This window comes from Pipistrellus hanaki (assembly GCF_964339955.1).
Source record: "Pipistrellus hanaki genome assembly, chromosome: 3".
Classification (NCBI taxonomy): domain Eukaryota; kingdom Metazoa; phylum Chordata; class Mammalia; order Chiroptera; family Vespertilionidae; genus Pipistrellus; species Pipistrellus hanaki.
The window spans coordinates 35,601,700-35,616,091 of NC_140505.1; the positions used below are offsets into that span (position 1 = coordinate 35,601,700).

General features: G+C 39.6%; 2 protein-coding genes across 2 annotated transcripts in view; one reads left to right on the top strand and one right to left on the bottom strand.

Annotated features, from left to right (window-relative positions):
• PCCA (propionyl-CoA carboxylase subunit alpha) overlaps positions 1 to 14,392 on the bottom strand; it is a 348,368-nt gene that overhangs the window by 322,482 nt on the left and 11,494 nt on the right. Inside the window, exon 2 of the mRNA XM_084880267.1 lies at positions 5,318 to 5,395. Coding sequence (XP_084736393.1) covers positions 5,318 to 5,395 — 78 coding nt within the window. The remainder of the gene's footprint in view (positions 1 to 5,317; positions 5,396 to 14,392) is intronic.
• Positions 9,542 to 14,392, top strand: part of LOC311620708 (histone-lysine N-methyltransferase SETMAR-like) — a 190,090-nt gene continuing 185,239 nt past the window's right edge. The window contains exon 1 of the mRNA XM_084880290.1: positions 9,542 to 10,760. Within this exon, the coding sequence (XP_084736416.1) occupies positions 9,722 to 10,747 (1,026 nt within the window). The 5' untranslated portion in view covers positions 9,542 to 9,721 and the 3' untranslated portion in view covers positions 10,748 to 10,760. The remainder of the gene's footprint in view (positions 10,761 to 14,392) is intronic.

The following is a 14,392-nucleotide window of genomic DNA, read 5'->3' on the forward strand; positions in this document are numbered from 1 at the left end:
ATTTCAAAATTGGAAAAGGTCTTCTAAGTCTTGGTTTAACATTATGTCACATGTAACTCATTCCACCAAACTGAGACAAGCTTCTCCTTAAAGATAGATAAGTAAACTCCCAACCTGATAGAAGCCTGAGTCTTTGAGAGCCTTGAGTAGATAGGCTCTTCAAATATCTTATCTCACCTCAGGCTTGAGGCTGTAAAATCACCTACTTTTCTATACCCAAATGGTGATGAATAAATCCCTATAAACAGTAAACATATACTAAGAAAAAATTGTTTATATTCCTTGAATTGCATTTTAAATAATGTTAATTTTTACTACGTATTAAATATACTACGGCTGATAAAAACAGCACAAACACTGGAAGTTACACAGTAAGCAACTGTTAAAGTAAACATAACAAATTATTATAACATTATTATTAAGGTGTATCCAAGAAGCAGAGTAATGGTTAAGAGCCAGTCTGGAGGTTAACTGCCCAGCACATGATCTTCCTGTGTGTATTTTTCTGTGTGAATTCTTGAGCCCTATTTCCTGGCATGTAAAACAAACAACAGCATCTAGAGGTTTTAAAATGTAAGTCAGTCGGAGAATAACAAGTATTACACGATCACATTCATATGTAGAATATAAGTAACAAAATAAACTGATGAATGGAGTGGAACCAGAGACTCGAAGCATGAACAGAGTGTGGAATCTCAGAGAGAAGGCAGGGGAGTGGGTGGGAGGTAATCAACCAAAGACCTTGTATTCATATATGCATAACCCATAGACACAGACAATAGGGTGGTGAAGGCCTGGGGGAAAAGAGGGAGAGGAGGACCTGGAGAGGGTCAATGGGAAGGAAAAGGGCACATATATAATACTCTCAACAATAAATAAATAATTTTTTTAAAAGAATATGAATTGACACCCTCAAAGTGTTTGGAATAGTGCCTAGCACAATATATACTCAAAAGGTGTTAGCTATAATTATTGTTATTACCCCTTTGAGCCACACACCAGACTCTTATGAATCTTTAAGTGTGAACCTATCTAACAGTAAAAAATCAGTATCAAAACAAATATTTGGGCCGAAACTGGTTTGGATCAGTGGATAGAGCATCAGCCTGCAGACTGAAAGGTCCCGGGTTCGATTCCGGTCAAGGGCATGTACCTTGGTTGCGGGCACATCCCCGGTGGGGAGTGTGCAGAAGGCAACTGGTCGATGATTCTTTCTCATCGATGTTTCTAACACTCTATCCCTCTCCCTTCCTCTCTGTAAAAAATCAATAAAACATATTTTTTAAAAAGGATATGAACAATATGTTTTAAATATATATATATGTATATTTGCACCTGACATCTTTTTTAGGGCTACGTGCAACTTAACTGGGCCACAGGGTGCCCAGAGTAAACATTATTTCTGGTTGTGTCTGTGAGGGTGAAGATGTTTCCAGATGAGACTAACATGTGAACCAGTGGACTCAGTAAATTACATGCCTTCTCCAATATGTGTGGTCATTATCCAATCTGCTGAGGGCCCGATAGAATACAAAGCAGAAAGGAAAATTCATTCTGCCTGCCTGATTGAGCTAGAACATCGGTCTTCTCCTACCATTGGCTACGACTTACTGTACACCATCGGCTCCCCTGGTTCTCAGGCCTTTGAGCATCAACTAGAATTACACTGCCAGCTGTCCCGGATCTCCAGCCTTCCTAATAGTATGAGCCAATAAATCTCCATCCATATCTCCTGCTGGTTCTGTTTCTCTGAGGAGACTTTATCAATCCAGGACTGCTGTTTTACCAATTAGTACACAAATTCAATAAAGATAATTATATCAATTAATCTTTTAAATAAATAACAGATGTATATGGTTCAGAATTTCAAAATAAAAAAAAAAGAAGATATACTGTAGAAAGCCTAAGGTAACACTGAAAAATTACAAGTAATTTTTGGGTATTGCTCAAGCTCAAAATATAGAGCTAGGGTAAAAAGGTCAGAACATGAAGAAACTTAGTAGTATTTGCCACTTAAGGAACTGGGACTCTATTTGTGGAGAGCCACATAAAAGGCACTCAGGATACTCCAAGGGGTTGGGAGAGGAGGGAAGCCATTTAAATCAGGAACCTGAATACTTGAAGATGAAAGGGCTTTCATATGTCATGAGCAACAGAGAAGGCTATTCCATAACTGTGCTAATTAATGTCATCTGGGAAAGAAATACTTTTGAAATTTCCTGAGGACTTTTTTAAAGTTATTTTCTATTAATTTGTTCTCTCTCTCTGCCTCCTTCCTTCTTTCCCTTCTCTATGTTTAGATCGCCATTGCTGGGGTCTAAAACTACAAAGGATACTCACTGCATTCAGACACCAAGAGATGGGCTGACCCAACCCCTTCCACTGGGTACTTTTTGGAGGAATTATGGCAGAACTCCAGACATGGAGGTGCTCACCAAACACTGCTGAAAAGGGGTATAGCACAGAGGGTAAATTCACCAGCTCAGGAAAAGGACAGGATTGAGTTTACACCAAGCTTACACTTACTATTTGTGAATTTTGAGCCTCAGTTTCCAAATGTACAAAATTAAGTTAAGAATAATATTAAGCAGCTGACATTGAGGGCACATGCATTCTATATGCCAGGTACTATGACATATCCCTTTTGTGCACTATCTCAATTAAATCCTCATAATAGTCCTAGGAGGTCAGTTCTGATAAAATCCCCATTTTACAAATGAAAAGAAAAAAAACAAAAAGAAACAAAAAAACTGAGACTTGATTTGGCCAAAGCACTTGCCTAAGTCACAGTTTAACTAGTAGTAAAGCCAGAGTTCATCTCCAGATATTCATGTCAAAAACACACTGTGATGTGATATGATCAGAGTATTAGGCACAAGCTTTAAACACTATATTATTAATGCCAAAGATTGCATTTGTTATGGCAGGCACACCATAGTGCATACTGGCTCCACTAATTTAAGGCCTACTGAAACCTCCTGATCTTTTTCTAGTGAACTGTTATTAAGTTAAATCTTCCCTATCCTCATGAACATACATGTAACAAACTGACTTGTTAAACTCAAGTCAAAAATTAATCTTTTTAGTAATGATTAAATTTCACCTATTTTAATTTTGACTTGATGTGAGTCTCTGATAAAATGCAGAGTAAGAAAATAGTCAATGGCAAGTTCAAATGAATGAGAATCAGTTTATGTATTACCAGCCCGGCTGCAGTGGCTCAGTTGGTTGGACATCAAAGGTTTGTCAGTTCAATCCCCAGTTGGGGCATGTACAAAAAGCAACAGATTAAAATTTCTCTCTCATATCAATGTTTCCCTCTCATTGGCACAGCAAAGGAGAAGGAAGGCAAAGATAGCAGACAGCAGATCTGATTTCAGACATTCAGAACAACATAGGGACCTGCTTAGTGGATCTCAAAAGAAGGGGGCGATTCCCTCTTTAAATGTTCTAAACCAAGATCCTGATACAAAAGTATTCATTTATTCTCAGTAATTATCAATGGCCACAAATATGGTAGGCATTTTAGCTATTCTTGTAACCCTCACTATGAGGTTGTAGCAAAACTACTAGTAAGTATCAAACCAAAGTCTGCCACACATATAGACACTTACTAACAGACATAAACAATCTTAAAATGTGCTCAGGGAATGAGCACATTTCCTGGATAAGCTCTGGGAATGTGGATAAGCTCAGAGAAGTCTCAAGTTCCTGCACTTTATAATGCTCCAACAGCCTGCATGAAAACTTCACATGAGGCAAATGCATCAATATTCTTATTTGGCTAACCATATTGTCAGACTCAGAGCCATCAAGAATTCTCCAACCCAGTGACTGTACACAGAACCATTTCATCAAGCACAGGTTCTATCCTTAAAGGTCAAGAATGAAAGGCCAACTAGGTGGTTACTTTTCCAATTCAAGGGCTCAGAATTTCTATAATATATTAGCTAATTATATTATACCACTAACTTCATCAATGTGGGCCCCTTTCTAACATGATTACCTAATGAGGAAGGCTATGAGTGTTTATAGAGAGAAAGGTGGCTGAACTACTTGTATTTCCCTCCCTCTGGAATGTGGCCTCTTGAATAAATACGAGCTAAGCACTCCTACAGTGTTCCTAATTAGGACAGCCATTACCTTTAAATGGGAATGCAACAGGTGTGCAGAAATGTACATACATACATACATGCACCCAAGGCATACTGTCTATGCTGAAGCGTTTTTTTTTCTTTCTACTAATCTATAGATTTCATAATAGGGAGCTTATCAAAGATAATTCATCTGGACCTATGCCATTCAATAAAGTAACCACTAACTACATGAGGTTACCTACTAAGGACTTCAAATCTGGCTAATCAAATTGAGATTTGTGCCAGAAGTGTAGATTATACATTGGCTTTAGAAGTCTTGGTACACACACGTACACACACACACACACACAAAATGCAAAGAATCACATTGATACTATTTTTATCGATTATATGTCAAATAACATTTTAGACACTAAGTGAAAATACATTAATCTCATCTGTTTACATTTATTTTCTTAATGTGGCTATTAGAAAATTTAAAACTACATATGCCCTGCAACTTTGTCCACATTATATTTCTATTGAACTGTAATAATGTGGACCCTTCCTCTTCCCAAGCCTCTAGATCTCCTCAGTAGTTTTCCATGCTTCAACAGATGATTTAGAAGACATCAAAGCTATTTGTCAAATAACCATTCATATCAGTTCTACTTTCATGACCTTCAACTTGAACCATCTCTTCTTAACCAAAACTCTTCTTCTGCCCTCTTTGATTTCTCTATAGTCACACTAAATCATGTTTTATCTCAATCACCACTTCCAGTCCCTTTATCTCTCCTATTACCCACCTCAAACATTATATCAGGATTTTAACTAGAATTACCTTGTCTAAAAATGTATAATATATATATAATTGCCTACAATCAAAACAAATCTTTAATATAAAGTAAATTTTTAAGAATCAATAGTTTAAAATACCCAGTCTTTAAGAGGAAAAAGAAAAAATACAATCACCTCATATTATGATAGTTATTCTGCTTAAAACAAGGGAAACACATTGTAAATTTATTCAGTTGTTGGCATAAATACAAAATTAAAGACTCAGACTGACTCACAATGTAAAAAGGAACAAAGATTGAACGCCCATAAAACCTATGATATTAGAGCAAGAAATCATTACACAGCATTAATAAAATGTAATCAGTCCACTGAACACTGTGTGGAAACAAGAAAGTAAAATCATTACAACTTACCTGTTGAAATATTTTTTGAATACTTACTTTTTCATTAGAATCATATGCTGCTGAACTGAGACTACGGGTCAAAATTAAGTGCTGTCTTGAATGGTGTGAAACATTCTACAAAAAACAAAAAAAAAAAAAAAACAAAAAGTGAAATTTGAATGAGCTACAAAAAATATTTATTTTTTAGAGGGGGATAGGAGGAGAGGAAAGGGAAGGAGAAGAGGACAGGGGATGGGGGAGGCAAATTTTAATTTTTCCAAAGTCATAAGGCTAGGCTATAATGGTTACAAGATTTAAGCATAGGCCTGTTAGAAGCACCTCCCATCATAACACTAATGTTTATGCAAATACATGATTTGGGGTGAAAAAAAAAAAAAGAAACAATTTGCAAGAGGGTCTCACCACTCCCTGTGTTCAAATAAAAATTCAGCTCCCAATGCCTTCAGCAGAAGAGCTATGACATAGTAACTTTTCTCTTACATTAAATTTAATAGGATAAAGGATATTCCTTCTCCTAAAAATCATGTCCTATGCTTATCACCTCAGCCAATGCAAAAAACAAATTGAGGAATGAGAAACAAAAACTACCTGGGAATTTCCCATATTTACTCTGCTGCAAGGTAGCACTAGGATATTTACACAAGAATGTAAATAGCATACCAGTTTTCTATCAATTTTATAAAGTGGAACTCCCTAATAATGAAAGGTCTATAATGGTCTGTTGTAGGAACATGCTCTATATCCTTTTACAAAAGGCAAAAATCATATGTGTCTTTAATCTCTACCAAATAAAGGATGTAACTGATTCCCTGTGGCAAAAATCAAATGTGAGTTTTCCAGAGACAAAATGCAGTCTGGGATAGAAAATTTAGGTGTTTTAATTAGCTTTGGAGAGTGAAAATAAACAGTAATGTTTTTACTTCTGGGAAGAGAACACCTGGAAAAGCAGCATACCACCTGGGAAAGAACTCTAGGAGAGGAAGTGAAGGAACCTCGGTTCTCATCCTAGCTCTACAATTTGAGCAAACCACTTTTTTAACCCCTCTGCTCTCTTAAGAAATGCAAGATTAGGTTACTTTTCTCTAAGGTCACTTACTAACCTAAGCCACTATTACTCAAAAAAAACGAAAGCTTAGTATGGAGGTATCTAACATATACAAGCTTTTGACAATTGAAGGATATGCAGTTAATCCAAATTCAACATTTGATCCAAGAATGTCTTAATGCATATCTCACTTACTGCTCAACTATCCTGAGAATAACCAACAAGCAAACATGCAGAGCTACTTGGTAGAAATAATGCTAATTATGGGTGACCCTTGAACAAATGGGGGCAAGGGTTAAGATGCCCACAACTTGTGCAGTTGAAATATGCATTTAACTTTTCATTCTACAGTCTGTGCTTCACATCGATGCATTCAACCAACCTCAGATGTTTTCCATCTGTAGTTGAGAATGCAAAAATAATTAATCAAAGCCCTAGCCTGTTTGGCTCAGTAGATAGAGCATTGGCCTTCAGACCAAAGGGTCCCAGGTTCAATTCTGGTCAAGGGCACATACCTTGGTTGCAGCCTCCTCCCTGCCCTGGGTGCAGGCCCTGGTCTGGTGTGTGCAAGAGTCAACCAATTGATGTGTTTCTCTCACATCAATGTTTCTCTCTGTCTTTCCCTCTCTCCCACTCTCCCTAAAAATCAATGGAAAAATATCCTTCGGTGAGAATTATAAATTTTAAAAAAGCCCTAACCGGTTTGGCTCAGTGGATAGAGTTTCAGCATACGAAATGAAGGGTCCCAGGTTCAATTCCAATCAAGAGCATGTAACTTGGTGGTAGGCACATCCCCAGTAGAGGGCTTGCAAGAGGCAGCTGATCGATGTTTCTCTCTCATTGATGTTTCTAACTCTCTATTCCTCTCCCTTACTCTCTAAAAAAATAAAAATATATTTAAAAAAAACAAAAAACAAAAACTGAAGCCCTGACCAGTTTGGCTCAGTGGAAAGTGTTGCCCTGCAGACTGAAGGGTCTCAGCTTCAATTCTGGTCAAGGGCATGTACCTTGATTGTGGGCACATCCCCAGTGGAGGAGGTGCAGGAGGCAGCTGATTGATGTTTCTCTCTCATCGATGTTTCTAACTCTCCCCTCCTCTCTGTAAAAAAAAAAATCAATAAAATATATATTTTTTAAAAATACTGAATCTAGCCGAAACCAGTTTGGCTCAATGGATAGAGCGTCGGCTTGGGGACTGAAAGGTCTCAGGTTCTATTCCGGTCAGGGGCATGTACCTTGGTTGCGGGCATATCCCCAGTAGGGGGTGTGCAAGAGGCAGCTGATCGATGACTCTCTCTCATCGATGTTTCTAATCTCTATCTCTCTCCCTTCCTCTCTGTACAAAATCAATAAAAAAAATAAAATTAAAAAAAAAAATACTGAATCTAATATGCATTTGGTTGAATCTGAGGATATGAAACCCCCATACAAAGGGATGAGTGTGTTTATTGAAAATAATCTGCACAATCATATTGAAAACCAAGATGGTGACATAGGGTAGACACCTAAATGCAGCCTACCACAACAATTTTAAATTTACAACTGAAAAACAGAGGAAACATTGCCCTGAAACACCAAACAGCTGGCTGAGTGGAATCTCTACCATCTAGGAAGGAAAGAGAAGGGACGCTGAGCCTCGGAAGCTGTGGAGGTGTGGAGATCTGTGTGCACGGAAAAGGTGGCCGCCAAGTTCGCTGCTAGCTTACTCGAGGCAAGCGGAGAGGGTGGGCCGAGTTCACTGCTAGCTTACTCCTGGCGCACGGAGAGGGCAGGCAGCTAACTCGCGCAGCTGGCTTTCTTGTTCAGGAGGAAAACAGAACCACTCTATTACTCTGATAGACAGCCCCAGTCAGGGAGAGATCGCACTGTCAGGCAGTGGGCAAAGCTCTCTAGGAAGTGCGTGTACCCAGCAGCCATTACTGCAGGACTCAGGAACTGGACCTCTGAGGGAGGGACTGACGAGAAACCAAAGCTTGTCTGCACCACCTCAAGACTCCACCCCATCCAAGTGGAGCACAGAAACCCTCCCGGAGGTTGGCTTTCTCGTTTGGGAGAAAAAGAAACTCCCAACTGCACTGAGAGACAACTCTGAGCCGAGAAAAAGCTGACTGTCAGGGAGCAGGCAAAACTTGAGAACAGCCTTTCCCCAAGTGGTGTCGTGCCTGCAACCAATCTTGCAGGACTCACCGCTAACAGGACTTTCTTAAGGCAGGACTGATGGGGTACCAAAGCTTGTCTGCTCCACCGTGAAACTCTGCCCCTTCCAAGTGGAGCACAGAAGCCCTCCTAGCTGAGACACTGCTGATCCTCACAGCCAATTGGCTTGGAGATCAACGCTTCCCAGTGATACCAACAACAAGCAAGGCTTAACAATAAGACTGCACACATAGACCACAAAGGGCTGCACCAAGACTGTCCACCTCAGGTAACTGGGAAGGCTGTGCTACTGGGCTCTACCAGGACACCTAGCACACAAAACTATTCCATCAAATCAGGGAAGCACCTAAAATGCAGAGAAGAGGCAGGACACAAAGGAAGGAAATGGAGGAAAGTAAAGGAATGGACATTGAGTTCAAAACCACAGTTATAAAGTTTTTCAAGAATTTCCTAGAAAAGGCCAATAAAATAAATTAGACCTATGAGGATATGAAAAGGGATCAACTAGAAATAAAGAAAACATTGTCTAAATTAAAAAATATTATACAGAGTCCTAAAAAACACAATGGAAGATCACAAGAATCAAGTCAAAGATTTGGAACACAAAGAGCCAGAGGACACTCCTCTGCAAAAGCAAGAAGAGAGAGAATCCAGAAAGTTGAAGAGAGTGTAAGAAGCCTCTAGGACAACTTCAAGCGAACCAACATCAGAATTATGGAGGTCCCAGAGAAGAGAAAAAGCAAGATACCAAAAGCCTATTGGAAGAAATAGTGACAGAAAACTTCCCCCACCTGGTGAAAGAAATAGACTTACATGTCCAGGAAGCGCACAGAACCCCAAACAAAAGGAATCCAAAGAGGACGACACCAACACACATCATAATTAAAATTCCAAAAGCAAAAGACAAAGAGAAAATACTAAAAGCAGCAAGAGGAAAGCAGGTCGTTACCTATAAAGGAGCACCCATACAATTGTCAGCTGATTTCTCAACAGAAACTATGCAGGCCAGAAGGGAGTGGCAAGAAATATTCAAAATGATGAACAACAAGAACCTATCGGGTCTAGTAATAATTAATGTCGTTTTTAACATTCGTTTAAAATCTTGCTTGGCGTTGACTTGTATTGACATAACCTTCAAACACGTGGTATCTACAGAACGTGTGAAGTGCAATTAACAAGTTTTGCTTGAAAAAGTTTGTGTTTGGTTTGGTTTTTGTTGCAAAACTAGGGCTAAGAAGATGGCGGATGAAGAGCATATTCGGCACTGCATGCTTTACGAGTTCCAATTAGGAAGAAAAGCATGTGAGGCTGCAAAAAACATCTGTAGTGCTCTTGGTCAAGATGCAGTTAGCGCCAGAAAATGCCAGCGTTGGTTTGAGAAATTTCGCGAGGGAAATTTTTCGTTAGATGAAAAGAGTGGTCGAGGCCCTGTGTCCAATTTTGATCAAGAAGCTCTTCAAGCTCTTTTGGTGCAAAATCCTCAAATTACCCAACAAGAGCTTGCGACAACTTTAAATTGTTCACAAAAAACAATTTCCAATCAATTGCGTGCACTTGGCAAAGTCCAAAAGTTTGGAAAATGGGTTCCTCATGAGTTGACCAACAACAACCGTAATCAAAGAGTCACAATTTGCAGTTCGCTCCTCTCTCGTCAAAACCGTTTGCCGTTTTTAGAGCAAATTGTTACCGAAGACGAACAATGGGTGCTGTATGTTAATTTGAAAAGGCGGCCTCAATGGTTGGACAAAAATGAGGCTCCGCAGCCCACGCCAAAACCTGACTTGCATGCGAAAAAAGTGATGTTGTGTGTTTGGTGGAATTTTAAAGGAATTCTTCATTATGAACTTTTACCATCTAACCAAACCATTACAAGTGCAGTGTATAGTGCCCAATTGGAAAGGTTAGCCCAAGCTTTAAGAGAAAAAGAACCCGCGCTGATTAATCGGAAGGGCGTAATTCTTCACCACGATAACACACGACCGCATACTGCAAGAATCACTGCTGAAAAACTGCGCCAGTTGGAATGGGAAGTTCTCCCTCAACCTGCATATTCTCCTGATATTGCCCCTTCCGATTACCATTTGTTTCGTTCTTTGCAAAACTTTCTTCTTGGAAAAAAATTTAATAATGAAGAATGCCTCAAAAATGCATTGACCGAATTTTTTGCATCAAAATCACAAGAATTTTACAACAGAGGGATTAAAATGCTTCCTGAGCGTTGGGCACAAGTAGTAGAAAACAACGGCAACTATATTGTTGATTAAATTTTGTTGTATTGTTTAAATAAATTCGATTTTAAAAAGTATTAGAAAACGACATTAATTATTACTAGACCTAAATACAACCAAGATTACTCTACCCAGCAAAGCTATCATTCAGAATTGCAGGGCAGATAAAGAGCTTCACAGATAAGAAAAGCTAAAGGAGAGAGAGAAACCAAGATGGCAGCATAGGTGAGCAATTGGTCTGTCACTCCCACAACAATTTAAAAATTAAAACTAATATAAAGGACATCTACCATCCAAAACCATGGGAAGGTTGGCTGAAAGAGAAGGGAGCGCAAGCGCTGAAAAGCTGAGGAGCCTAGCTATGGAGGCACACGAATCAGGCTGGTGGCGGGCGACTGGGCCCACGGCTTTTCTTTTCAACCCAATAGGGAAACAAGCTCCTGATCACTTTGAAATCAAGTTTCTGGGATCACATGGGGGACCCAGACACCTACGGGGAGAAGCTGGTCTGTCAGCCATCGGTCCAAAGTGAGGGTGACTCTTGCAGAGGTGCGCACAGCAATCATTGTTTACTGCGCTGGATAGCAGGGAAGCAGGGACTTGGAACACGAAGGGGGGGCTGGGACGGCTGACAGCAGCCATTGCTGTTAGCCACGCCCCAACCTAGTTACATCCTGAGACCCCCACCCCACCCTGAGGCCCCACCTCGCCCTGAGACCCTGCCCTGAGGCCCCGCCCACAGATTCTACAGACCCACCCAGGCACCACACAGCTGCTTCTGCATATAAATGGCTGGTATTTTTGCAGCTTAAGGAAATAAACTGCAGCTCCAGCAACAAAGCTCCAGCAACAAAACCGCCAAGTCCCAAGCAAATGAACTGTATCCCATTGGTGATCCAGAAGCCAGTGTTCCTAGTGGTCAGTTTCAACCCTTCACATCCATTTGGGAGACAGACTCAGTGAGCACCAAAGCCCCACTGAAACAAACCGTGTCTCCAGCGCAGCAGTTCTTCCTTTACAGACAGAGCAGGTCCTCACAGACAATTGACCTGAAGGTCAATTCCTCCCAGTGTACCAACAGCAATCAAGGCTTAATTACACCAAGACTTTGCACTCAGCCCACAAAGGGATATACCAAAAGCCACTACCTCAGGTAATTGGGGAAGCTGAACTACTGGACCCTATAGGTCACCTACCTCACAAAGCCACTCCATCAGCCAAAATGAGGAGGCACAGAAACATGTCATGAATGGGAAAGATGGAGGAACGTAAACTACTGGACAACACACAGTTCAGAATGACATTTATAAGTTTACTCAAGAATCTTCTAAAAACCTTTGAGAAACTTGATGAGACCTCCAAGAAGCTTGGTGAGACCTTCAAGGACCTTAAAGAGAATACCAAAAAAATGGAAAGGGGCCAGTCAGAAATGAAGCGTACAATGTCTGAAATAAAGAATATACAGAAAGTCAACTATAGTTCAACGTACCCCAAGAATCAAACCAAAGATCTGGAATATAAGGGAGAAAAAAATCACCCAACCAGAGAGGCAGAAAGAAAGAAGAATCCAAAAGTGTGAGGATAGTGTAAGGAGCCTCCGGGACGGCTTAAAGCGTACCAACATCTGGATTTTTGGGGTGCCAGAGGAGAGCGAGCAAGATATTGAAGACTTAATGGAAAAAATAATGACAGAAAACTTTCCCTACCTGGTAAAAGAAATAGACTTACAAGTTCAGGAAGCATACAGAACCCCAAACAAGAGAAATCCAAGGAGGGACACACCAAGAAACATCATAATTAAAATGCCAAGGGCAAAAGACAAAGAGAGAATCTTACAAGCAGCAAGAGAAAAACAGCTAATTACCTATAAGGTAATTACCCATACGACTGTCAGCTGATTTCTTTTCTTTTTTTTTAATATATTTTATTGATTTTATACAGAGAGGAAGGGAGAGAGATAGAGATTAGAAACATCGATGAGAGAGAGTCATCGATCAGCTGCCTCTTGCACACCCCCTACTGGGGATATGCCCGCAACCAAGGTACATGCCCTTGACCGGAATTGAACCCGGGACCCTTCAGTCCCCAAGCCGACGCTCTATCCATTGAGCCAAACCGGTCCCGGCAACTGTCAGCTGATTTCTCAACAGAAACTATGCAGGCCAGAAGGGAGAGACAAGAAATATTCAAAACGATGAACAACAAGAACCTCCAACCAAGATTACTCTACCCAGCAAAGCTATCATTCAGAATTGAAGGTCAGATAAAGAGCTTCACAGACAAGAAAAAGTTAAAGGAGTTCATCAACACCAAACCAGAATTACATGAAATGGTGAAGGGTATTATTTTAGGAGAGGAAGAAGAAGAAAAAAGTAAAGGTAAAAATTATGAACAACAAAAAGGCATAAAATACATACCTACCAACAAGCGAACCTAAAAATCAAGCGAATAAAAAAATCAGAAGAACAAAATAGACTAGTGAATATAATAGAATCAGGGACATAGAAAGGGATTGGACTAACAATTCTCAGGGGGTGAGGGAAGAGATTGGACAAGAATCTTACACCTATGGGTGAAGACGGGTGGGGGATAAGGCCATGGGGTGAAGTTGGGGATCAGGTGGAGGGGAGCTATGAGGAAAGTGGGGGGAAAGAGGAACACCTGTAATAATCTGAACAATAAAGATTTATTATAAAAAATAAAAATAAAAATAAAAATAAAACACACACACAAAAATGAAAAAAAGAAGAAAAGAAAAAAAAACTAAAGGAGTTTATCACCACAAAACCAGTATTATATGAAATGCTGAAAGGTATTCTTTAAGAAGAGGAAGAAGAAGAAAAGGTAAAGCTAAAAATTATGAACAATAAATACGTATCTATCAACAAGTAAAACTAAAAATCAAGTGAATAAAAAATCTGATGAACAGAATAAACTGGTGAATATAATAGAATCAAGGACATAGAAAGGGAGTGGACACAATTCTCAGGGGTAAAAGTAGTGTAGGGGGTGCAGAAGAGAGTGAACAAAAATCTTACACCTATGGATGAAGACAGTGTGGGGAGATGTAAGGGCAGATGGTGGGGTAGGAAACGGGTGGAGGGGAGCTATGGTGGGGGGGAGGAAAGAGGAACAATTTTAATAATCTGAACAATAAAGGTTTATTGAAATAAAAAAATAAAAAAGAAAATAATCTGTGCATAAGTGAACCCACACAGTTCGTGTTTTTCCAGGGCCAACTGTACACAGACTCTAATAAATATGCATTACACATTAAATCTCTAGGATAAAAACCTCAGGACTCTGTCCCATTAGACAAACTCACGAAGAATGGAGTAAGCTAAATTTGGCCTAACTGGAGACAGTTTCTATCCCAGAACAACCAAGAAATGTCTAAGTGGCCAAGCTCTAAGAAATGTTTGGGTTGGCTGACTCAATGTATATTATCTTTACTTTCAGGAAACTACGAATAACATAAATAAAACATCTGTACCAAAAACACTTAAAACTAAATCAACTCTATTATACACTACACCTGTCCAAAATGTAGAAGACATAGCATTATACTTAAGTGCTCAAAATGGGATTTTTTTTCCATCTTTTTATTAGTATTTAAAAATACTCAGCCCTGAAAATGTAACAGATTATATTTTACCACCATTATAAAAAAAGAAGACATAT